The sequence below is a fragment of the Phasianus colchicus genome, chromosome 21 (genome assembly GCF_987193195.1).
Source record: "Phasianus colchicus chromosome 21, bPhaCol1.hap1.1, whole genome shotgun sequence".
Classification (NCBI taxonomy): Eukaryota; Metazoa; Chordata; class Aves; order Galliformes; family Phasianidae; genus Phasianus; species Phasianus colchicus.
In genome coordinates, this window is record NC_143456.1 from 10,709,940 (window position 1) to 10,736,892 (window position 26,953).

Here is a 26,953-nt window from a genome sequence, read left to right on the forward strand (position 1 = left end):
CCCAGCTGGCAAGATATCTTTATGATCGTTTCTTTAAAGTGGGAGGAATTTTGGAAACTGTGCAAATAGCTTTTGGGTAGATGTGAACAAGCTAAACTGTAGCAAAAATGTTAATTCTCCTTAGTGAATTGACAAAACTTCTTCTGCCTAGAATTTCGTTTTTTATAATTATTTGCTACTAGACCAAAATTGGCCAAGCACTTAACCATGTCTTTAGTACTCAAATCACACAGGGCAATCATTCATGACCTGGGACTGTGAACAAATTAAATGTATAAAGCTGCTACTGCCAGTAATATAGCTGCAGTGGAACTTGGCTCTGCTAGTCAATGAAAAATATTCTGCTGTAAGAATGGAAATGCGCACATCACATACGTACTGCAGACTCATTTCTCATTGTGCCTAATTTGATCATTTCTCCAAAACACAACTACAGTTTGTTCATTTTTACAGAGCGTTTGTTGGAACAATTTACTCATCAGAACTATGATCATTCAAAAAAAGTTAAGAACCAAAGACAGTGGCAGACACATTACAAATAACTTGCCTGTTCTCTGTCCACATGCACTAAATCTGTGTGAGTAGTGCCTGGGACTACTACTAGTTTGATCATATATCTTTCAGATACATACTAAGATGTGCATTTAAAACATGCTTTCAAGCTGTTTCCAATATGTTGTAGAAACAGGCTAGGCACACTTTGAACAGATCTTGGTGATCCAGCTCATCAGCAGTTAGGTTATACTCTACCTTTACATGGTTTTTTCTTTTCAGACTTTTTCTGATAAAGTGGTTGCTTCATTCATGGTTTCTTAAGTAAACTTCACTGGAAAGGAAGGATAAAATAAAATCCTTCTATAGAGAAGCAGTAATTCTAAAGAGCATTTGATATGTTTTATTATAAATGGCCACCAACACAGAGCCAAAGTCATTTTTTTAACTATCTACAAAGAGCATAAATAAATGCAGGTTAAAAACCCATTCTCTAGCATGAGTAGAAGGCTTGTGGCTGGCAGTTTTTACTTTATATAGACTATTCTTAGAATAGAAATAAGTTAAAAGGCCCTAGGAAAAAAAACATGCTTGTTTAGTGCTTTTGTTTACAGTGTTCAATGGAAAAACAAAGCTATGTTGATTTAGCAAACAGAAAATCAGAGAAGATAAAACATGAACTTTTTGTCTAGCAATTCTGGTGTAAACCCACTCTAGTTAATGGAGATACTGTTGATTTAACATTATTTTAATTGAAACCAGACACTAGCCCAAGGCATTTTAGAGTTCCCACATATTTCATACTTCTTTTTTTGGAACACTGCCTGACCACATTAGAGAGAACATGAGGACTGAACATGCTGTGAAGGCCTCATTCCTGTCCACACTGGACCATTGCTCTCCAGAGCTTAGAATAGTGCCTATTTAACATGTGCACATGTGCATGCACACATTTGCTGAAGTGGGATGGTGGAAGGGTAATATTGCTAAATTTGCTGAACAGGATTTTTCTTGTCTGTCTGCTATTACTTCTGTGGTATGCTGAGCAAAGAAGTGGAAGTGAAGTAGCTGCCTCCTAAAGTTTTAGCTGTATTTTTAGGAGGGAACATCTTCATAGCAGAATTACTTGTCAGCATATAAAACTCTCTAGCCCAGTAATGTAGCAACAAGACAAGGAATTATCCTACCAAAAGAGGGTAAAGATTTGGATTAGATATTAGGCAGAAATTATTTACCATGAACACAGTGAGGTACTGGAATTGGTTGCTCAGATAAGCTGTGGATGCCCCACTCCCAGAAGTATCCAAGGCCAGGCTGGATGGAGCTTTGAGCAACGTGATCTAGTGAGTGGCAACCCTGCCTGCAGCGGTGGGATTAGAACTAGACAATCTTTAAGGTCCCTTCCAACCCAAGCCATTCTGTGATTCTAACAAGACAGGAGTTGAGATTTATCTTCCTGTAACCTTCAAAAGAATATTAAAAATTCAACCTACTATTAGCACCAAAAGTACACAGGCACTGCTCAGCAACACTTCAGTCAGCAAATACAATTGAATGCTTTTTACTGTCCACATGCTTGCAAGAACTAACAGTGTTCTATTTGCAAAATGTCAGTCTTCCCATTAGCATAATATACTTGATCATTCTGATTGGATGGGTGGTGATGGTTTTATTCAAAGCGTCGTAGATGATTGTACAGAGATTGGACATAGGTGAAGACACACATGGGATCTGGCTTGTGGCCCATCATCATCATGTCATCCACTTCTATCAGACGATCACAGTGAGCCATTTTCCTGTAGTAATAATAACACAGATTCAGCAAATCAAGAGTTAAAGCCAAAACCTTTAACTACCTCCAAGGTTCTTTGCTGCTCTGAGTTGAGCATCACTGAGGTATATAAGAAATGCTGAGATTTATCAGCAACAGTGAAACAGTTAATAATATTGGTAATATTGGAGTCTGTTATTTTAGTGATCACGGAAAATACTTGTTCTTTCCCTCTTTTCCTCTATACTGTGATCTGACCCAATCTTGTATGGCCTTTTTCACTGTCCCATGTTTCTGTGGCATGTAATATAATCTTATCCCTCTGCCCAAGACTAAGTAAACAGGGCAAAATGAGTTTGCAAATTATGAGTTTTTCTGCATATTAAACAGAAAACTTCTAAAGAACGGGAAAACATGAGATCAGATGTGCTCATTAAAAGCTAAAGTGCTGTGGGTTCTTTTTGTTTGCTTTCCCCTGCCCCTACATGAGCAACTTGGACAACAATCTGAGATGACCATCATGTTGGAGAGCATAAGCCTAACCGAGATCTGGAACATTGTGAAGAAAAAGAAAGGTCTGCTGAGGCCTGGGATTAAAAAATCACAAGGACAGTAAGCATTTGAGCTGCTGAGCTCACATTAAGGCTAACAGCAATAGTTGAGAAAGGAGCCTTTTCTGGCAATAAGAGAACAGTTTAGAGGCCATCACAGCTAAGAAGTAATTTCTGTAGATATTTCTTACCCAATGTCTCTCTTTGTGTGCATGCTCGAGTTTTTGACTTTTCCCTATATTTATCGTTAGATTGAAATTGAGGTAAAAGCACACTTCAATTTTGAGAGTTGTATATATTTTAACTTTAGAGAGTAACCACCTGAAAATGCTGTAGTGTCATTTTTAACTCACTGATGTGTAAAAAATTTGTGTGCTTATTTGTGTAAAACTGTGATTCCCAAATTATGTAAATCATTTGCCAGGTGCTACAATAGAGACAGCCAATGTTATGTTAGGAGTTTCAAATCTGGAAGAGCCCCACAGCTTCAGTGTGGTGGTAACAGTGTTTGGAGCTGTATCAGAACTTGCAGGAAGCTGTAGCAATGTATCCCCTCGTCCTACCAGTATTTGAAAAGAGCATATTGAACCCAGATGTATAACACATGGAGTGGTCTTACTATTACACAAGTGAGCAAAACAGCAAGAAAGAATCATATTGATACAAGGTCAGAAAAGCTGGCCTTTCTTACTGCTGTTAAACAAAACAATGGAACAGCCAAGACATTCCCACTCACGACAATTTTAACCACCATCATCATTTAATTGCTTTGTATACTGCTTCAAAAAGGACAGTATGAATGAGGGTATTAGAAGAATCCGTTTTACAAAAAGGCAGTTATCAGGTTAAGAATGAGAAGCTATCAACCTCGATCAAACTCTACTTATACTGAATTCAACCTCCATTCTTGTTCAAACAAAAGCAACACACAAATAGAGGCAAATGGCTTCACAAAGGGCAAATTGTACCTAACTTGATGGTTTTCTATGATGGAATAACTGCATCAATTGACAAGAGAAGAGCAACTGATGTCATCTACCTCGTCTTCTGCAAGGCAGTTGATGCAACAGAAGGAAAGAATGCCATCCAGAAGGACCTGGACAAGCTTGAGAGTGGGCCCACATGAACTAAATTGAGGTTGAACAATTCCAAATGCAAGGTGCTGCACTTTCTCTGGGGCAATCCCAGACATGAGTACAGACTGGGAGAACAGTTCATTAAGAGCAGCCATGAAGAGAAGAACTTGGAGGTTCTGACGGATGAAAAAATTCAATGTGAGCCTGCAGTGTCCACTTGCAGCCCAGGTCAACTATATCCTGGATGCCTCAAAAAAAAAAAAAAAAAAAAAAAAAAGTAGCAGCCAGCAGTGCAAAGGAGGCAGTTGTCCCCTTCTACTCTGCCTTTGTGAGGCACCATCATGTTCAAGCTTGAGGCCCACAGCACAAGAAATATATGGAGCTGTGGGAGAGGAACCAGAGGAGGCCACCAAGATTATCAGAGAGCTAGAGCACCTCACATATGAAGAAAAGCTGATGGAGTTGAGGTTGTTTAATCTGGAGAAGGCTCCAAGGAAACCACATTGCAACCTTCTGGTACTTAAAGGGGGCTTATTAAAAAAGAGAGCAATGTTTTACATGGGCAAACAGTAATAGAAGGAGGTAGTATAGTCTCAAAAGAAGAGAGATTTAAGTAAGATATTAGGAGGAAATTTTTTAGTTAGAGGTTGGTGAGGCACAGGAAAAGGTTGTCCAGAGAAGTTGGGATGCTCCATTCCCTGGAGGCATTCAAGGTCAGGTTGGTGGAGCTGTAAGCAGACTGATCTAATGTCTGGCATTCCTTCTTACAGCAGGGGGAGGTAGAACTAGATGATCTTTAAGGTTCCTTGCAACTGAAGTCATTTTGTGATTCTATGAACCCTCACATGAAACTCAGTTCCAAAAGTTAATTTGCTTGCTCTTTCCTCTTCAAGGGTCAGAGGTTTTCCTAGAGACATTGCATATACTAACATGCCTGAGATTCAAATCATGTTTCGGGCAAGTGGGATTGGCAAAGAAGCTACAAGTTGGATGTCCAATTCTGGTGGGCTGTCAGTAAAACTTGGATGCATTGTGCTCTATGAACTCAAGTTTCTTTCTTATGACTGACATGGACAAATCCATGAAGACTTCTTAATTACTTGAAAAACAAAATGAAAAAAACAACCCAAAACAACCAAAAAACCTACAAACAATACTTTCGCCCCCAATAATTAAAAAAATAATAATCAAACAGAGAGAAGTAGTATAGACTAGTAGGCTTTTTATTCCTCTAAGGTTAACTCATTAGCCTGCTTTCTCAAGTTTAGCTAAGGCTGACAAAGTAACTGCAACTAAATTTTTCCAATTTAGATGATATGTTTATGCCACAGCAACTGCAACGTTGAATTGCACAATTATACTGAAATGCTTAAGATCTGCAATTGTTTGCCTAAACAGAGAACCACACAATAAAATTCTTTACATTTCTAGAAATGTAAGTTTTACATAAACTATAGCACTGGCTGCCTCTCCCTAATTCTTTAAGAATTAGTTTTCCATGCTTGCAATTTATCTTTTATGAACACTGGAAAGAAGTCACTTTATAATGCACTTCAGACCTCTTGACTTTGAATATGTTACAGAACAATAAAGAGATAGGACACAGGGTTTTCACTGGTACTGAAGTTTCTGTTTCTCTCCATTACAACACCCTTATATCCATTATCTGTATCCATTATATGAATACCATATAATGGTATACATGGTCCTGACAATGTTGATAAAGCCAAAGCTTTGTTCCTGTTACTTTCAGAAGGGGAGAGAGGAAATGCCATCTTAACTGGTACACACCAGTCTGTTGCTAAAGAAGCATCTGTGGGAACCTGAAGGATCCGTCTATGCAGTTGAGTATGCAGTCAGATCAGTTCTGCCCATAACAAAAAGTTAGTCTCCACTTCACATGGTCAGGAGAGAGCACTGCAGTGCCCCAATTAATAAACCATCAAATACATAACACTGTGATGCTAGTTATAACAATTATTAATAATTGTAATTAATATTAATATATTAAATTTAATTGAAATGTTGATATTAATAATTATCAATAATATTAATATTATTAATTATTTTCCCAAGTAGTACATAAAAGAGATGCAGAATAAATCTTTGCTGCAGACTGAAGAGTAATTTGCATTTATTTGTATTACAGGTATATACTATTCAAATACATTCACTAGGCTGAACTGAGTCTGAGCATCACTTTCCACAGATGCAAACTTCTGTAATTCTGCATAAGTAGAATTTGTTAATGCTAGCCTATGTGAAAGATTAACTGTCATTGATATTAAAATCTATACAAAAATTAAGATACACGATAAATGAAGTGGCAGGCTGATAATTGAACAACTTTCCTCCCTGTTAATAATCTTTTGCAGACCTAAGCAAACATCAATGTAAGTAGAAGTCAAACATGGCTTCTACTCAGCATCTGATTCTGCATTCCTTGGCCGCAGAGAAGCTAATCAAACTGCTCAATTAAGAAATGCAAGGACAAGAAGTCATACTGCACACCCACTGGCAATGTAAAAACACAACAGAGACAATAAATATCTAAAATGCACCTTAATCTACAGGTTGCAACTTTCTTTTTCTGGCAATCATTCGGACAGCTAAACATAGATCATTCAAGATAAAAGTATGCAAGTCTCGCTTACCAACACACAGCCATCCAGTAGATTGTTAACAATTACTTCTGTCATGCAATCTGTTCTGTTTATTTTATGTTCTGTTTCTAATGGGCTGGGCTATATACATTCTGGGTTTTGTCTTGTGTAAGTCCCAGAAAATACAAATTTGTAAGGTTTAGGAACTTTCCAGATAGTCATTTATGAGACCTGAGAAATAATATTCTGTCAATAATAAACTCTGTAAAATATATTTGCCAAGGCTATTTTCCTTTAAAAGCAGCATCCCATTGTAAAGAAGTTCTTATCAATACACAGTACCAAACCTTGGAAGGCAAACATTTACAGCAGACGGTAATAAGGCACCTTGAAGTGTGACAAGTGCAAGCTGTGAATTTCTACATCTATGTAGAGCACAACTGAAATCCATGACTGCACATACTCTCATACGACATACTGAAAAAGCTCGTAATGCATTCTACAAATGTAAGGACAAAACTACAGCACAGTCTTACAGCATCAGGAAACAATGAGAAGCAACAGAATTAAGGACTCCACAGATTCTTTGAAGCTAATGGCTTTGTGCAGTAGCAGTCCTGTTAGCAGTATCATCTGTGGTAAAATGCAGTGGGTGAAACCCACTGCTAACAGAGGCTGCAGCAGTCGCATATTCTAGTAGTTGCTTCTAGGATCACAGAAGTGAAAAAGCAGAATTGAACTACCACTCAAAGACAGTTAAAGATCTGAACATGGGACACCAGTCAGCTACACTGTGTCTGGCAAAACCACATATCATTTTAGATTTTGTTCTATGCATTCTTTGTGCAGAGCTTTGTTTTTTAGCACAACACACTTCAGTTAACGATACAGAGTCTACAGAAAGAATCATTAAACTCTTCACTGCTGTCCAGCTTAATGAGATTGGAACTGCAAGCGCTTCAAAGAGATTTAAGGCAATACTCACTCAGCCATGGTGAAAGCCAGCTCAAAGTTTTGTTTGCGGTTAGCTGGATCAAGCTTATTATAATCAAAAGTTTCAGGAAAGAAAGAATGTACAAGAGCACAGAATGCCATCCCATCATTCCAGCTTGAGGAGAAGTTCTGGAGATCAACGTGCTGTCGTGATGGAAAAAACACACATTAATACAGCGCTGGAGAACATAGAAGAGCAGTTGCTTTCACTCACTGTAGTTTTCTGTCCTGTTCTTCCACTGACTTGAGTATCAGAGTACAGACTTTATGTTTTTTCTTCCTCTCTGCGCATGTCCAATACATTAGTTGTATTCTGCTCAGTAATGAAAGCCTCTTGCCTGACATGTCCAGATACAAAGCAAACATACACTCAAGGTTCCTGATCCCAAAACCCAGTAAAATACTGTGAAGAATCTTGTGAAACTCAGTGAGCTCTGGAGCAGGCCCAATGTACCAGCTCAGTGTCTGTGTACAGTGAGGACATTACTTGTGCCTATGAAGTATTTATAATTGAAAAATGGTTCACCTTGTGATAATAAGTAATACTGGACAAAGACCTGCTTACTTTGCTGCTCTGTAAGGCCTAATTCATTGCTTGTTTATTATACAGATTAGTAGAAAGACAGGAAGAATTAGGTCTACTGCAGACCCCGATCCTTAGAACTAATGTTTGTTACTTTCAACTACCAGAACGAAACAAAATATATTTTGATTGCTAGTGTTGCTTTCCCATCATATAAAATTTGAACCCCAGATTTCCTCTTAAATAACTAATAGACACGTTCATTAGCTCTGCTGAAGGATACTGTGATGTAGCACATTTTACAACGTGCTGAAAAACATGCATTACTGGGAAAAAACCCACAGAACTGGAAAATTTTTCTCTTTCCCCTTGAAACTGCTTTGGGAATTATGGCTTAAGGCTAGGTAAAGTTACTGAAAATCTCAGCAACTGAATTCTCTTATCTACTGTGATGTTGCCTTACAGAAATTAATTCACTAACATGCTGTGATTCTGTCTCAAATATTTAATATAAATTCACTTATCTAAAATCAGAAGAGAATAATTTGGTCTTCTGTGTAGCCAAAATGAGACAGGTTCTATGTACTGGCAAGATACTAGTCATACTTTATGTGATGAGAATGCAAAAATCATATTCTGCATCTAAGAAAAACACATGTGTATAGTGGAGTCCATATATGTAACCACAGAAGTGTCAGCTTTCAGAGCAAACGCTGCTGCAGTGCTTTGAGAGACATACAAAATCTCATTCATGCAATGACTGTCCTGAAGTGCTGCCCATGCAACATGTTACATGATGTCAGAACACTGTGACCCTGGGGGAAGTTAACTCACTGTTACACTCAGTTTTTGAGTAGGTTCTTCTGAAAAAGAGTTGGAAGTGCTAATGTCTTCACCTTGTATCCTATGGTTTTTGAGCGACACCAGTCTAACAAAATTTGTTTAATGCTGCTAGCGCTGGCAACCCCAAAACTCTGCGATCTCTTCAGTTTTGGTCTGGATTGTCCTTTTCCTCTGGAAAATTAACAGAGACCAGATTAAATTACATTCTAGAATAACTTAAACCTACTTGTCAGCAACGTTTATGCAACCTTGCCCAGATCACTCCCTGATCAGGTGATAGTTGAGAAACACGTGGCTAAAACTTCAACCTGCTGGTTCTGCAAATAAAACTAATTTTCATTTCACTGAAGCCAGGATTTTGAGTCCTCTTCTGTTTAAATCATGCCCTCATCATGATGCATAAGGAGTAGTCCTTGTTTTTCCTTCCTTAACAAATGACAACTGAAGGCTCTCAGTCTCTTCTTTTAAGAAGAGAAGGCAGCTTTCACAACACTCACAATAAAAGGCATCAGCTTCTTCAGCTAAACAATTTCAAAGATAGAAATCTGTACCTGTAAATTTCCAGGGCTCAATTTGCAATGTCAGCAAATCTATATGTTACTTTACAGCCCCCTGAGCTCAAAATTCTACACTGTAAGAGTCTTTCCACCAAGTTGTCCTCTGCTAGCAATAACAAATTAGTTTCCCATAAACAAATCCATTCTGGAGATGTAAGAGAATGACATACTTTCCACTGTCTTGCTCGAATTTCTCAAAAAGTGCTTTCCTGGCCTGTGTTCCTGTTGTTCGTGGAAGCGTCTGAGACCGTACCAGTTCTCGCCTTCTTTCAACTTGGCGATGTCTAGTAGGAGGAGAGGAGTGAGGTTTGGGTGTCACACCACAGTAACTGTCAGTTGCACTAGAAAACAATTACAGGAAAACTATGTGGTTAAAGAAAAAAAAAGAGGTAGCACTCTGCAGTGCCAGCAGTCAGCATAAATGCCCAGTGTTGCCAGTCAAAACAGCAACTTCAAAAGGACGTGAAGGCGTCAAAAGCAATTTAAGTGAAGATTAAAGTTCTATTAATAGACAACAGCACTCAAGTACGGAAGGTTCTAAGGTACTTTTAGGAATGAGACATAAGCCACAAAGCTTTACAGCCCAAAGTAGAAGAATAGCAACACCTTTAAGGAAACAGACAAATTAAAGCAAAAGTTGTGGACACACAGAAGTACTAAATCCCTTTAGCTTCCAACTCTTGGTTTCCCAGAGGATTTAATTCACATTTTAAAAATAAACTTGAACAGTAATTCATGAAGTAATTTTGAAAATTTTAGTTATAGTACACAGAATCCTTAGCACATTGGTGTTGCTTCACTGATTGCAACTTGAAAATTTGATTAATATAAAAGATTATATTTTCATTTGTGTTTATTTGAGCAGTAAACCACTTCATCATTATTAGTGAACTAAGCCGGAGATAGCTTTGAAAGTGCTCTCCATGATGCAGAAACTGAAGCAAACAGTGTGACATTGAATTTACTGTTCTGATATATTGGATTATTTATATATATTATATATATATTATATATATATTGATTATACATTGAATTTAAGTTCTGATATATATGGAGGTCATTCTCCTGACAGCAAGATCCGCAAGGTGCTTGGTATATCAAATGTTGGAACAAACTTGGAAGAAACGTTATGTCAAAATCTGGATGATTTTCAAGGCATGAACAAGCTCAACTTAAGAGATTTAAATTGGCTGTTCTTCCCCTTTTCTTGATGCATATTTTGCATGCCAGGTTTGCCTGGTTATGGCTGTAGTAATTGCCATACCATATAACACTATACTAACTGTGACTCTGTTTTAATTAAAAAAAACAAGTATGTAGTAGCCATTGTAGTAGCCAAAGTCTTCTGTATCCTGCAATGCACTTATCTACAAACCAAACTCTAGTCTAACCAAACTATGGATGTTTAATGGCAGTCATTTGCTGGCTTTCAAAATACAAGTCCAAAGCAGAAACTGACACACCTGACTATTTTTGAAAGTGTTTTCAAAGGGCCTGAGATCTCTTTTCCCCTAAGAAAAAACCACCAGAGTAGTATAGTGATAGTAGCACAATAAAAAAAAAATGTGAAATCCACAATTAAGTCTGCTTTAAACTGCTCTGCAAAAGGTTGATTGTTGGTTTTGGTTTTTGTTTTCTTTCCCCCTTTCCTTCTCATCTCTGCTCTACAAAGCTCTCAGGAAGGCTCACAAACTTTAATGTGTTTAAATTACAGCATCTGGGACTCACCTGTTCTGTAAGTCAGCAAGATACCTCATCAAGAATATACAAAACACAATGGCCTAACAAAACATCAAGATAAATGCTTACCTTTCACCAGTTTTTTTTCCACTACTAGCCTCATAGCTTGCAGTAGAGACAGGCTTAGTGACAGATGTGGCATTCACTGTACAAAAAAAAAAAAAAAAAAAAAGAGGATGTATCAATGTTGAAATATTTTTTATCTCCTTTCTTCATACTTTTTCAAATCATTTCCTGATAAGACAGTCATGCACCACTTTTCACCCACTGCGGTAAGAAGTAGCAGGCCTCTGTCATAAACTCACATCATCTAATCATAAACTAACAAGCCAGAGAGAGATTTTCCCCAGGGCTCTATTCCCACAGCAACACTGTTGCATTGCAGCAAAGATTGTGTTAACAGGCCAGAAAAGACTGTGAGAAAATGCCTTTGATAAAACTGTGTTGGGACCATTAGATCCTTCTAGGCCCTTTTGCAGACCTTAGAGGAAGGCATACTGCCATGGATATCTCACTGAAAGGAAAGAAGCATGCTATGACTTCGCTCACAACAGTCACTTTGGCATACCTAAGCAGTATTGGGATGTCTACCACAATTGACAGCATAATTTAAATTACCCAATCTTGTCTTACACTAGTAACTTCTCTAATTTTAAATAGAACATACTCCAAAAGTGGCTCAAAACCAATCTTGCATCTTCCTCTTCTCACTTTTGAGGTTACATCTTTTGTGCTTTCTATCTTAGAGCCCAGTACTAGAGTCTAGCTAGGCACCACAAATGTGGAATAATAGAGTGACTTGTCCAGATTTAACACACTAAAGCTAAAACTTTTTGTGCAAGGCTTCTTTATTTATTGAAAACTTCTTATATAGACAAAGATGAAAGACTGACATCTTAGAAGCAATTCAACCTAATTGCTATCCAAATCACTCTATGAAGGCACTGAACTCTCCCTGCTGGCCTATTAAAGGGACTCAGATCAACTAGACATCTCATTTATAACACTCTGTTGAATGCCAGCATACAGAAGTGAATCTGGAACCACAAAAAACTGCCAAACAGCTGTACAAATCCCACAGGTTTTAAGCTAGGGAGGAGTGTGATTTGAGACCACTGTGGAATGCCAGTACATTGTCTAACGGTAACAGCTTGGTGATATAAATCAGAAGCAGTTTTGGATAAAGCTCAACTCATCTATTCCTACTGGAATAAAAAGTCCATAAGGGATTTGTATATCACTATGCAAATATAGGTAGGTGCCCACTTAAACTGATGGAAAGCCCAGTAAACTAAGAAATGGAACTAGATGCTCAGATCTGAATCCCCCAGATATGGAACATGGAATCCCTCTCAGACTGCTTTGCATAAGGATACACTGGTGGGAATACTCACCTCCACTGGCAGATGAAGTCACTGCTCTCACTGAAATGGGCGGTAAAGGGAGGAAGCAATAAAGAAAGGCTTTCCTATATTCTTAGCTTGAATAAGATAAAATTTGAAGGATGAACCTGCAAATAATCTGTTTCTCATTGGCAATTCCATCTGATCTATCTCCATAGTTTCTGATCAATAAAGCATCACCAACACTAAACACACACGAAATACAGCCCAAAGACAAGTTACCTGACTATAAATCAAATGACATGAGCTATTTTAATTTAAAAAAAATTAACTTACAGATAAAATTCTGCAATAACTCTTTGTCTACATGTCAATCGGCTGTCAGTCATTCCTCCCTCCAAACAATTTTTAAACCTGTTAGCATGTACTCCCTTAACTTCAAGATACTTCTTCAGTAACTGTACTAGAATATAGGTTGCACTGTGAACTCAATTATACTAGGCAACAAAAATTCTCAGAAAATGTGACATTATAAACTCAACCTCCAACTAGGACCCACTGTATTACAAATCAGAGAGTCCCTTTATGGAAGGGAAACCATAGAAGCAAGGTTACATAATTACTTCCAGGTTACAGGACAATTTCCACGTCCCTAGTTTCTTGAAGTAATGAAATGAAACAGAGCTTCAGAAAACAGACTGCTTTTTTTTTTTTCTTTTTTTTTCTTATCCCCGTATTTTACCTGACTGGTTGGAAGTTTTCAATGCCATCTCATTTTTGCTCTGGTTTTGTCCAAGCAGGCCAGTGGATGCACTAGTTGTTCCTGCTGAATGGACGGTTTCTCCTGAAAACTTCTCTGATATTCTGGTTACTGCAGTAACGGGAAGGTGGGGCATCTGTAAGGTCATTGCAGGAGCATGGGCCTCAGGGGAAGAGTCTGACATGTAAAAAGAGGTCAGCTCATGGGAGGCTTTTGCCTGACCTGGTGAATTAGAGAAAAGCAGAAAGGAAATAAATCTACGTAACACTTGTGACAAAATTACAAACAAATTTCCATGCAGCAACTTTATTTTACAAGTCAATCGAAGTATTCTATCCAGTTCTCCCTCTGGGACATTATACCATTTACAGCACTCTGCAGAAATTGAAGTACAATCCTGGTACCTGTCCTACATGACATTCAGCAAAAACAGCCTTTTCAGATTATTAATTCATTAGCACCTACATTTGATAAACTCCTCCTCTTCCTCTGTGCAACCCAGTCATATGATGCAGATTAGAAATCAGCATCCTTCTTTTCTTAGTTTCACAAAATGCTGGGCACCTCAGTTTTCTCTAAAGTATTGATAAGAAGCACTGCCCCCAGCGAAGGATGACTGAAATAGATTGGTAATTTGCAAGACGTAAGGCTTTAATGGAACCCAGAATAGCTGATCTTATTATCAGGGGGCACTAAGATAATGGTCTCCAGTTTATGAAACACCACATTGCATGCTTAACAGTAAAGCTGAACATTAAAAGTTAGACTCCTATTTAGGAAATAAACAGCTGCAGCACAAAATCCATCCTGAAACCATTTCAGATTTTAACAGTTCCAACATTCAAAAGCTGCTCTATGACTGCCAGAATCAGGTATTTTTTTTTAAGTAATCCTTCAGTTCTTGCCCTGTTCCTACCTGATGAAGACTGATGCCCATTTTCAATGATGGAAGAACTAAAAACTCTTCTAAACTCAGGTTTGTGGTGGTCATCCAGGTCTACACTCTGTCAGAACAGAAAATGGACACAACTAAATTTTAAACAGCATCAAAAGTTAGATTATCCAGAAACCCCAGCCGAGAACAGGCCTTCCTTTACTAGTGATCATGATACAGGATGGGAGGAATTATTTAATTCCAGAGGCCAGAACTTGAAAACCGAACACTGGCAATGTACAACTCATATCAATCCTCACGTACTTGTCCCAGCAGGGCCCATGCAGCTAGCAGGGATCTTCCACTTTTTTAGATAAAGCTATCAGTATTCACTGTGACTGTGATAAACTGAAGACCCTGTCTAATAGTTAAGAGACGATAGAAACAGGAGATTTGTAACTCCAGATCAAATCTTCCTGTTCTACTCCTTTTATTTCATCAGAAAGTCTGAAAGACTGGTGTTAAAGTAAGGCTGTCCACCATACTAGGAGCACATGGAAATCTGAGATGCTTCAGAGGACAAAAATTTCCATCTATATATGACAAAAGATAGGTGAATGTATCTGGTATTTACTTAACCATTTATTTGGAAACAAAACCTTGATTTACTCAGTATTTTCCAGACAAGATGTTTAATTTACTTCTCCTGCCTGTTTCTGAGTCAGTGATCTTGCTGGAGTTACATACGCACTTCTGCGCTTTGCTAGATAAAGGTCTGGAGGTTACATAACAAGGCAAGTTTGGTCTGTTTAACTTACTGTTAGAACATGTAAAAGATGCTGCTTTCTAAAAACAAGCCAAAATCAAACAACCACAACTTTTAGCACAATGCGCCTTATAGCTCTGTTAGAAGAACAATCAAACTTTCTTTCATGCCCCAATATAGTTTCATATGCACCTAAAATAGCAGTGGTCCAAAATCTAAAACTCTCTTATAAGCAAAAGAACTATTAGCTCCAATGTTTTTTGTGGGATATCTTTCATTTAGAGACTTCTTGAAAGAGGAATTTTCATAAAAGCAAGCTCCTCAGTCGCCTCTCTGTGCTTTGAGGACAATCAAGGCCACTAGACGTTAGTGAGAACTGCACCACAGTTATTCCTCAGTTCTTCTACTAGAGCAGAAAGACATTGTCAGATAACAGGAGTATTCTGTAACTGACTGCTCAGCTTGAAGAAGCAGCCTTGAACAGCATTGCTTTTGCACATGGAGTAATCTCTGAAGAAAAAACCGTAGAAGCACTTTTCACAAAACCTTATTTTGATGCAAACCTGGATTAAAAAATTGACAGGAGAGAAAACAACTCTAGCTTTGTAGCTTCAGCAGGTGTTCACACTATGTCACAGTAAAACAACAACAAAACAGGCAAACAAACAAAAAATCATCTAAATGAAAATTCAGGCAACTTTGGAATGCCATTATTCCTACAAGACACTTACAGGAATTTCAAGAAAATAAGAAGAAATAAACATTATGACCAAACTTCCTGGTCAAATACAGGAGTAGATATGACTTCATGGTACACAGTGCAAGTTGACTTCTGGAGCATTTAATCTGTGTGCTTGTATACTGCAGGTCTTTGTATCTCATGCAGTTTACTCCTGCACTGTTGAGTGCCATCAGGTCCCCAGACACCGATGAATAATGTTTGTTTAGATCTTCATAAATGATCCTAGCCAGCTAGGCAATCACTCTGTTGCTTTCCCCATAGCAGGCTGGTTCTCTGCAGATATCCTTTCAACAGTCTGCCAACACTAAAGAGAGACTCTTCTGACAGTATCAAAATAGAACATCCTTGTTATATTTTAGTCCTCCTTGCTCACAAAGGCAACATGCTGAACAACAAACACTGCAGAAAGATTCTTAGTGATTGTGCTTCTGCAAACATGTGAGATTTTCTCATCAAAAAAAGGTCAGAACTCATCCTTTCTAATAATCACTGTCAGGTAGAAGGAGGCTTGCAAGAGATTACAAACAGCAACAAATTGTTCGACAAAGGACGAATATTCAGTCACACAGCTACAACTCCATGATTCTGCTTTTAAATTCATCCTTCAAACATAACTTCACTCAGTGGTGACACACTGGAACATGTTGCCCAGAGAGGTTGTGGATGCCCCATCCCTAGAGGCATTCAAGGCCAGACTGTATATGGCTCTGGGCAGCCTGGTCTAGTGACTGGCAACTCTGTCCATGCAGGAGGGGGTTGAAACTAGATGATCTTTGAGGTCCTTTTCAATCCAGGACATTCTATGATTACCTATCTGTAACTGATAGCTTTGCAAAAGCTGATCTCAGTATTGGGCCTGGTTATGGTTAGAGAACCAAATTAAAGACTGGCATCAAAATACCAGAAAGACTGACTGTTGTTAATCACAGTTGTTAACATCTAACACTAACACATAAATGCACACTTTTCTTTTTTTGTTTGGCTTGAGAGCAGCACAGTCATCTGGTAGACTGGAATACTGAGCACCATTCTTGTAAGCAGTTTCACACAGTGCTGTGTTCTACATCTGCTTACCTGTTTTTTTTTTTTTGTTTGTTTGTTTGTTTTTTGTTTGTTTTTTTTAATGTCACAACCAGAAGATGCAACAAACAGATCTTTGCTAATTTATGTGATTATTCTGTCATTCTCTTACTGCAGATAAACCTTCAGGCGTTTCCTCGTGACATATGCTAGCTAGACTCTAGTACTGGGCTCTAAGATAGAAAGCACAAAACGAGGAAAGCTGGTGAGGGGTCTGGAGCACAGGCCTTATGAGGAGCGGCTGAGGGAGCTGGGATTGTTCAGTCTGGAGAAGAGGAGGCTCAGGGGAGACCTTATTGCTCTCTATAACTACCTGAAGGGAGGTTGTAACGAGCTGGGGGTCGGCCTCTTCTCTCGTGTAACTGGTGATAGGACTAGAGGGAATGGTTTCAAGCTTCGCCAGGGAAGATTCAGGCTGGATATTAGGAAATACTACTTCTCTGAAAGGGTGGTCAGGCACTGGAATGGGCTGCCCAGGGAGGTGGTGGAGTCACCGACCCTGGAGGTGTTCAAAGAACGTTTGGATGTTGTGTTGAGGGATATGGTTTAATGAGAACCATTGGTGACAGGTGGATGGTTGGACTGGATGATCTTATAGGTCTTTTCCAACCTTAGTGATTCTGTGATTCTGTGATTCTGTGATGTGGGGCTATAAGCTAGATTTCGTCTGTTTTCATCATACTTACATTAAAAAAAAAAACAAAACACATGGAAAAGCAATAATGTGGTTGATGAAAAACTTTAGGGAAAGAGTATAAAATTCTGGAGGGAACATTGTAAGGGCAAAAAGCAGCTTGCTTTCTTCTCATCAGGGAGAAGCAGGGAAGAGCTTTCTATTGAAACCAGTATGGCCACTGCCCACCATAACAGCCAGACTGAGGCAGAAACCTAGACTAAGCATTCCTTTTCCAAGCAGATCTCCCAAGGAGCTTTAGAGATGACCTTATCTTTGACCATGGAGAACTTTAGACTCTGGAAGTCCCCCTAGGGGCTGAGAGCAGAAGTAGGTATCATGAGTGCAAGCATGCCCAGCTCCACGAACTTTTCGAGCAAGTGGCCAGGTTGCAAGAGGAAGGTACCAGACAGTTGTAGTATCCAGGAATCAGAGAGAGGTATTAAAGGGTGGTACTGTGAACTGATACAAGCTGACCAACAGCCCTTGTCTTAAATCCCTGAAAGGGAAACAAACTAAACTAGCTTCCAACCTAGAAGAGACATACTACAATAACACAAACAAGAAGGAGGACCAGTCCTTCATTTCTGCTAACAACAGAAGGAGTTTCCCCCCTGCTCCCACAGTGGCCCTACAGAACAAATATGAGCCTGAGGCTGGAAAAAGGGGAAGGTATGGGTAGTGGTCAAGACCTGCAGTGTCTGATGCATGGACTCAGATGTGAATGATCCAAATTGTTTATTACAAGTTCTCACATCACTTATATACCTTCACAAGTTTTCTTTTTCTAGCTTTCCCATCCACCTTTACATGTCAACAGAGCATTCTACAAAACACTCTTGAACCATTCACACCGGCGCTTATCTAATCAGAGTTGTGAGACATTCTTTCTTCTTCTAGAGGTGTCCTTGGTTCTCATGCTGTTTATCTTGCTCCACAGTTTCTGCTCTGAGCAGTTTTTCTTGTATTCCCACAAAGACCCAAGAAGTTGGTAAGTTGGTACAACTAAGCATCCTAATTAGAACCAGTGCTACCAAAGGATGACAAAGGGCGTTAATAATCAGGGACTTCTGAAAGGCACTGAATCACTCATTTGCCATTTGGACAGTCTCTCCAGAGAGTTTTGCTGCCTGCCAGGGGCCCACGTTTGTAACATCAAGAGGCTACTGTCACCAGTAAAGCTAGAGGACTGCTATCCACTTCTGCTCTCTCAAGTAGCATCACATGAGGTTGTAACACAGAAACCACAAAATATTAAGAGACTTTAGGTTCCCAGAAAGATGTTGAAGGGATCAGGAATGCAGGTAGTGTTCTCCTCTATTCTCCCGTTGAGGACCTTGACCTATGCATTGGTCAAGGTTGTGGGTGCAGGATTTCATTTTATTTCCTGAACATTACTGCTAAAATATGGAGCCTCTCTCCAATTCCAGGCCTCCTTTTTCCTCTGCTTCTGCTCTCTCTGCTTGTATCAGATCTATCAATTGTGCAACCTCAAAGCAAGTAAAAACAGCTCAGAAATCAAATGAAAAAATAAACCCTTTCATTATCAAAACCCACTAATTTTCCATGAGATCCTATTTCCACACAGTTATGTTACTAGATTGCAGTGGAAGCAAGCAACCACATATACAATGTCAATGTGGTCATGTCCTGAAGCAGCAACTAGACTGCAGCTAGACTGAATTAAACATAACAAACTTGAAGCCTAAGCACTGACACATGACCCTCACCGAGACTTATTATTGTGAGCACAGAGACACACAAGGACACCTAGAGAGCTACAGGCAGACCTGTCTTCATCTAGACAAAAGCACAAGACATTTGATTACATGAGCTTAACCCTGTAGAGGTGTCAGAGAAGCTAGGTCCCTTAACTTCCGCCACCACCTCCTCAGTTTCGTTCATTAATTGCCCTGGGATTGATCTTTCCTCACTGATAGAAGAATTCTTGATGAAAATAAGGTGCTCAGAACAGCGTGATGCCAATTTGTCTCAGTCTCAGAGCTACTGCAACTACTCTGCTGTAATAGCGACCTCAGAAGGAGCCATTCAAAGAACATCATTCAATGATTTTTTTTTGAAAAATGCTTCAGTGCAGCTCTGACTTAGCTTTACTTATATGCAAAATATAATCCAGCAGCACCTAGGGACTCACAAGAGCAGAGTAGAGGGGGACAATCACCTCCCTGTCCCTGCTGGCCACCGCTCTTCTGATGGAGCCCAGGATCCCATTTGCTTTCTGAGCTGCAAGAGCACACTGCTGGCTCACGTTAAGCTTTTCATCCATCAAGACCCCCAGGTCCTTCTCCACAGGGCTGAGTCAAGGACAACCTACAAACAATGTGTTTTTGAAGAAAAAACACATAGTTTTCCTAGTTTCAATGCTCTCAACTTTTGGAATTAAATGATATTTTCCTCAGCTTTGAGGGAAGTTGCCAACTAAAGTCTCCTATCAGGCACTTCAATCCCTGGAAATCAGCAGACTGTTTACGTGACAGCCTCATCATAGTTAAGGAATGAGTCCAAGTTACCACCTTTAATCTCAAACTTTTCCAGACTTTGGAGATGACAGAAATAAATCCTATAGTCCACATATACAGCTTCTCCAGAGGTTGCACCAGGAAAAATAGGCAAGACTAGGTGAGCAGACTTTTCTATTCAAGGAAGAACTGACTAATTCTTACTGACTCATCATGCCAAGTGCAGTTTATTAGCCTGATTCAGGGTAAGAGTAAATTCCTGGACCGAGGAAGCTTAGGCTCAGGGTAGGAACACTAGATTGGAAAAAAAAGTGGAAATGTACCATCTCTTTTTATCCATCTAAAATCCAGACTGATCTAGATCCAGCCTGATAAGAATTTGGGCTGACATGTTTGTAGACCTTTTAATCACAGATGTTTACATGACACTGTAACTCAACAACTTAGTATCTTCAAAGGAACAGGACCCAAGCAAGTGATAATTCTCATACTGCCTTTATCAGTCAAGATTCTCTGGAACTGATGGAAACTGAATTTCATAGGTACATCCTCCAAACTTCAGATTTGATCAGAACTTTTCAGAGCTCTGCCACAATTTTCACATTCTAAAAATGAAAAACTAAGCATCGGGAAGGAAGGAATAGAGGGACGACCCTAATTCACTAAAAGTTCTCTACCCTTAGAATTCCACAGCCTTTGTATTCAACAGATACACTCTTCCCAACACCACAAACACTGACTGTAATGGGCAAATTCTATCTATTTTAGCTGCTAAAGGTACTTCGACCTCTATGCTGTTCTCCCTGTTTTTCACAGAAGATATGCAAAGCTAGCTGCTGAGAATGACATTATAGGTAACTAGCAGCGAAAGCTTTGACCAAAAATTGTCAGAAACAAAGTACAGAACTAATGACCTGTCAGAAGATGTAACTGAAATAAATGAAACATGACCTTCATTGTGCTTCAAATTATTTTGCAATTAGAACAGAGCTCAGAATATTGTGCTTCTACAAACAATGGAAACACAAGAATTCACAGTCAAGTTTATACTGTATTTCCTTGCAGACACAAAAAGGACAGAACAGAGCAGAACAATTCAGTAGGAAGGGACCTACAAAGATCACTGAGTCAAAAACAACTGTTGTATTGAATAGCTAAAAAGCTATTCTCAAATCTTTTGCCAAAATAAAAACATAAAACCATAAAAGCAGAGAATTTTTTGGAAATAAACATCTTCAAATAGGGAAAAAGAAAGCAAGGTCCCTTTCTTTGACATGACAAAAATCACTGGAACAAGTTTGTACTACTTCCAAAGTAATGCTGATTTTATGCTGTTTTTTATACTACAATTTGCTCGACACCATCCAAACCACACAGAACATATTAAAATAGCGTTCTGGTCTCGTGCAAGATTGCCCCTACTATGCAAGTATTATTTGATACATAAATGTATCTCTCTTAAAAATATAACCATGTTATAATTAGAAATCATATCCAGTTTGCAGAATGACTAACTCAAAATCCTGTTCAATACATGTAGTTCCAGCTCCTGAACTTACGCTATCCAGTAGCCTTACACAAACCTCCTGTCTCCAATGATTATAGAAAGAAAAAGAAAAAAAGAAAAAAAAAAAAGGAAAAGAAAAATTTATGTGCCAGAAGTGCTGCATAAACGCTTTAAGAAAAAATAACTCAGAAGGCAAAAGCTAATCTCAATTTTTACATATCATAATTTTAAACCAATCCCAATAGTTCTGACGTTAGTTTCGTATACCAGCTACTGTCCATGCTTTTGGACATTGTGGATTTGGATGTTCCCTCTCAGCTCAGCAGCTATAATCTAAAGACCTTGGAACGTTCCACAGAGCTACTTTTAAACACACTTTGTTATTGTTTATTTTTAAAGAGATAGGAGATCTTATCTCTATTTAGTTTCAATAATTCAGACTTTTCAGGAAGATCTACTTAGCTGAAGTTTAAGTCAAGAAATAAACAGAAATTTACGGATCCAGCTGTAGCAACTGAACAAGTGGGTTTACTAAAGCACTGCAAATACAAAAAGTAATTCTCCTTTCATTATTAAAATTTCTAATCCATCCATATCCCAAGATGGAAAAGGAAAGGTGAGCAATTTTCCATGTGCAATCTCTTGGAAGAACAGGGCAAATAAGACTGCCAGTGTAACAACCCTGGATACAAATGACCACCTGATACTAAAACTAACAAATTACAATTACTTTCTGAACCATCCTGCTCTGCAGAAGTCAGTCAGACACTGAAGCATCTGCAGAGAGGGAAAAACAAACGAAAAACCAACATACCTCAGAAAGGGGAGGGCGAAAAAGAAAAGACAAGACAAGGAGCAAACGTACAAAGAATACGCTCCCTTCCCCACCCTACACCCCCAAAATAGCCTTCTCCAGTACCTGGAGAGCCCTGTTCTTGGGTACAATAAAAATCTCAGGCAGATAAAACAAATCCATTGTAACACTATCACTGCTGTGTCGCATGCAGGAAATGGGGGCTAATAAATTGTTATCTTGTTAGTCTAGCCCACTTGACAGACAGAAAGGCAACTGGGTCCATCTAAATGAGCACGTAGACTGTCGTACATCAGATTTCAAGGACAGTGTGGCAGAGACTAGCCAAGGATTATATTTAAAAGAATATTTGTGTCCTTACTTTTGAATTATGCTCAGAACTCCTTAGCAACATTTTCTTCTCAATGAAATCACCTTGAAAAGTAATCTAGCAATGCTAGAAAACAACAGTCCACACAATAAAGATGCTCAGAATCTCCAACACCTGATCTTCACCCTGAGAAAGAAATTCTTATCCAGAGTATTTTGATAGAAGCGTTGAAGGGAACAGAACTCAACTCCTTATTGGGATAAGAACTACATCAACTACACTAGAAAGAAACCCAACTAATAAATCTTTTTCAGGAGCAAAAGAGTATATCTTATTTGCTGCTATTTCCAGGAATGTATTTTTGCTTCTCCTATCTCAGACTTATAAAAGCATTTGCGGTGGAAGGAAGTCTTATCAGTTTTTAATCACAAGTACTGATTTATCTGAAAACAAACAAGGTGGTATTTATGGTACTCTGCTTCAAGTGCTTCTGTTGCACAAATAGAAATTTCAGACGATTTGGGGAATATTTTCATTACCACAGACAAACTTAGTGACCAACACAGTGATCAAGGCTTGCTCCTTAGTCATTTGAGCACAGCCACATTACATAGTTTTTCTGATTGAGGCTGTAATCTCTGCATGCATTTGGTGTGTGTAGCTTTAGCTGCATCTCCCATGGTTCTCAGTACTGAGATTCCTTTTCAGTCAGCTATGCTAACCCTGGAAGCCATCCATCCTTGTGGGGAAAATTGCTGGGAGGACACTGGGGAGCTACCAGTACTTTAGCGATCTTCCCTGAACCCTCAAAGCTAAGTAAGAAGGTTCCAGACAAAACAAAAGCACATTCTGTGTTTCAGCCTAGACTGATATCTAAAACTGGATAATGCCATAGCCTCAATGCAAAGCTCATCACAGAGCATGGAGTACCCACTGCAAATAAGCAGTGGCAACAGTGAAGATGAGTTGTATGAGGTACCACTTCCTCTTATCCCTTCCCTGGCACTGAGCTTACTTCAGTTTCTTGCAATTAAGTGTGGCTGGCTCCATGGAGGAAAAAAAAAACCACAAAAACAAACAAACAATCCAGAAGTTGTGTAAGCTGTTCATATTAATCTTTTGAGAGAAAAGACAGCAATTGCTACAGTAGCATTGGAATAGTACTGCACATGGCTGCTTTGCCTTTTCATTTGGCCAGCTGTTGCCAAATGCTTTTGGGTTGGTGGGAAGTAAAAGGGCTGGAATGTTATATTGACTCTGCTCAATCGCACCCAAATAACCTCAAATTAGCTTACTTGCCAAGCTTTTACTTTTCATCCCCAGGGCCTGGATAGCCAATCCCACAACTTTCCATGCTCCAAGCCTTTAAGAATCTTGCAAGAGATAGATTAATATTAAATGAAATAGGCTGCCAGTTTTGAAAGCTAGCTCTCTAATACAACATAGTTATATAAAAATCACCATGTACTGTCTGGAGGCAATCTCTTGGCATCAAGGATTGTACAGGAACTCTCAGCTCCTTCCACAGGATCAGATGCACTAGAAAAGTAAAAGCTGAGTGCCATATGAACTTCCCACTAACTGAGCTTTCCACGCACAACATTATAAGGCTTCATCTCACAGAAGCAGTTCTACCACTGCGAAGAACATCTCTGTGGTAGTTTAGGACATGGAGACCATGACAGCTTGCATGGGGCATACCTCTCTAAAATTGAGCCATAGTAGTACAGCACAGCACTTGTGCCTCAAAACTGTCACACTTCAGCACACTAAGTCACTATGTTAGGTAAGCACATTATTGCCTGCTACATATATGCTGAGTTTTTCTCTTTTGTGAGCTTGGCAACTGACAAACAGCATTGCTGGCACACACAGGTCCCCCCTGAATCTGGAAAGGATATACAGATATTCACCTACACATAGATACTGATAGCTGAGACTTCCATAACTTCTCTTTTTACTTCTAACCACACTCAACTGAGAGATCACTACCACTCTAAGCAAGATCTCAGTTTAGCTAAGTAGCAACATAATCAGAAACATTTCCAGATGGCATAACAGTCAAGGCCATTTCTCCAGGCACCTTCCAAAAGCTCATAAATATTCAATGCACAAGAGATGCTCCACGTAAACATTCCCCCGTGTTACCTACAGCTCAGCGTAGAAGCATCCACTCATATCAAGTGCTCCTGCATCCTCACGACCCTCCCTTCATTGCCCCCCCAGCCACAGCCAGCACTTACTTGGCTCCGACCAGACACTGCTAGCTTCGCAAGGGTGGAGAACTTGTCTGCAGAAAAAGCCGGCACTGGAGAGCTGGGTCCTACAGCTGGAGGGCTCCTCTCTGCCTCGTCCTGCCACTCTTGCGGCAGCCCCGCCGACCGGCTAAGGGCCTCCACCTGCCGAGAAAGACGCTCCAGCTGCACCCGTAGGCGCTGGTTCTCCTGCTGCAGCTCCGAGACGGTGCGAGCCAGGGGGCTAGCGAGGCGCAGCACCTCATCCACCTGCCGGTTCACGCCTTGCTTGAACACCTGAATGTCCACGTGGATCTCCCGGACAGCGCCCCGCAGCGTGTCTTCATAGCGCCCCAACGCCTCGCATACCGTCTTTGCTTCGTGGCTGTTCAGGTTGTCGATCTCGCTGGCCATGGTGTTCACGGCCCGCAGATTCTGCGGTGCGGCCGAATAGACGCGGGGGGAAACTCGGGAGCCAACGGCTGCAGTAATCCGAACAGACCTTCTCTCCCTGCTGCCACCGCCTGCTCGTCCACTCGAAGCGCACACAAAGCCTCCCCCTAGCCGCCCTTAAGCCCAACCCCCGCATCGGCCTGCCCCCACGGCCGCCGGAGCCCGGTTCGCTCCCATAGTGCAGACACAAAGCTCTGCAGAGCTTGCGGGGCGCCCGGCGGCGTCACCGCAGCAGTGCCGTGCTGTAGCGGGGCACCGGGACAACCAAACCAGGAGCTGAGTGACTGCCCAGGGCCACCCGACTCAGTGTGTTTTCCTTCAGAGGAGATGTAATTTCACGAGGGAACAAGCGAAAAAGGGAGGGAGAAGGGGCGGGGGCAATGGGGGTTCACAGCTGTCGGGGCCCTTGAAGGAAAGGCCGGGCGTGGCGGGCTGCAGGCGGTGTTACGGAACGGGACCTGGAAGAGGTCGAGGATGCAGAGCTTGTGCGTGAAGGGAGTGAACAGGAGATGGCAGTCGGGCAGGAATGAGGAGAGCAAGCAAAGAGGTCATCATCTCGTCTTTCCTGGGTTGCTTGCACGACGATGCCGAAGTAAACGGAACGTATTCCTTCCTGAAGGGGCACGAAGACAAAGAGAGATAACCGGCTCTGAGACAACTTCTGGACAAATGCACATACGTGCACCTTTCCCTATGAGTGGAGAATCACCTACCACAACCTGCTGACCATGTTTCTTTATTCATTAGAGCACAGAACAGAAATGTGACATCCTCATGCTCCTTAATCAGAGAAAGTTTGAAGCGGAGGAACTACTTCACTGATTTTTTTTTGTCACCATACTTTTTACTCCTCTCCTACTTTCAGAACTGTTTCATCACCATCACTGTGAATAAGTTCTGATACTTGCCAAGTGCAAGATTCTACACTTGCTTTTGTTAAACCTCATCTGGTTTCTTATTGCCCCTAATCTGGTAACTTCAGATGACCTTTCTGTTCTTTGTCAAGTGTTACCATCCTTGCTCTCCCACAAGATACGGAGAGAGAAAGGAACTCACCATTCTTTCCATGCATGTGAATGACTGAGTTGAAGAATGAGCTGGAGAATTCTCACAAGCAACACAAATGCTTTCTAGAAGCAATTTAAAGTTGTTCACATTTCAAACCTTGAAAAAAAATACATCCTACTAACATAGCTAGCCTAAGAACAAAGTAATCCACTAGTATTTATGTACTAAGGATTTATAGAGGTGCCTTAGATGTAGAAAGACTTTGGTTAACCTAAATAACAGAAACAGATCCTAGAATCAGGTGAGTTGAAAATTGTTTTCCAATGAGGTTTCATAGCTGGATAGCTGTGAAAATTACAATATTTCAGCAACTAAATAAAGGACTATAAACATTATTAATATTAGAAACATTTGTGATCTTAGCAGCTTATCTGAATCATTAGTTTTGCTCTGAGAAGCTTATTTGAAAATAGTAGAAGATAACAATCACCTTGTGCAGGCTAACAGCCAGGAGTCTTCAGGTGCTTAGCATAACTGACAGGCAACTTTTCTGTTCTTGGCACTGGAGATTATCACAACACCACAATAATGGTGGTAGAGAAATAACTGTGTGCGCACTAAGCATATGTCTGCAGATAAATGTGCAGGTGTAACTTACAGACATCAAAAGGAACAGCCATGCCCAGTTCCTGCAAGGTCTTTCAGCACTTTTTTTGCCATGTTCACTCATTACAAGAAGGACTAGCAGAGCTAACAGTCT

At 40.0% G+C, this 26,953-nt stretch overlaps 1 protein-coding gene across 1 annotated transcript; it reads right to left on the reverse strand.

The window, feature by feature from the left end:
• Positions 1-1,063: 1,063 nt before the first annotated feature.
• On the reverse strand, positions 1,064-25,484 carry SMTNL2 (smoothelin like 2). Its single transcript, XM_031591381.2, has 8 exons — positions 24,742-25,484; positions 14,169-14,256; positions 13,235-13,474; positions 11,219-11,294; positions 9,580-9,750; positions 8,906-9,023; positions 7,479-7,630; positions 1,064-2,288 (listed from the first exon to the last, which is right to left on the reverse strand). The coding sequence occupies exons 1-8, from the start codon at positions 25,144-25,146 to the stop codon at positions 2,162-2,164; spliced, it is 1,377 nt and encodes a 458-aa protein (XP_031447241.1). The 5' UTR covers positions 25,147-25,484; the 3' UTR covers positions 1,064-2,161.
• Positions 25,485-26,953: the final 1,469 nt, after the last annotated feature.

What these genes read in the sequence shown, in the direction of transcription:
- SMTNL2 (XM_031591381.2), bottom strand. Translation starts at nt 25,146, where the DNA reads ATGGCCAGCGAGATCGACAACCTGAACAGCCACGAAGCAAAGACGGTA. An exon ending in CAGTGTCTGGTCGGAGCCAA is followed by an intron (nt 14,257 to 24,741) that starts GTAAGTGCTGGC and finishes CTGTTCTGACAG; the next exon opens with AGTGTAGACCTGGATGACCA. An exon ending in CAAAAACCATAGGATACAAG is followed by an intron (nt 7,631 to 8,905) that starts GTGAAGACATTA and finishes CCATCACGACAG; the next exon opens with CACGTTGATCTCCAGAACTT.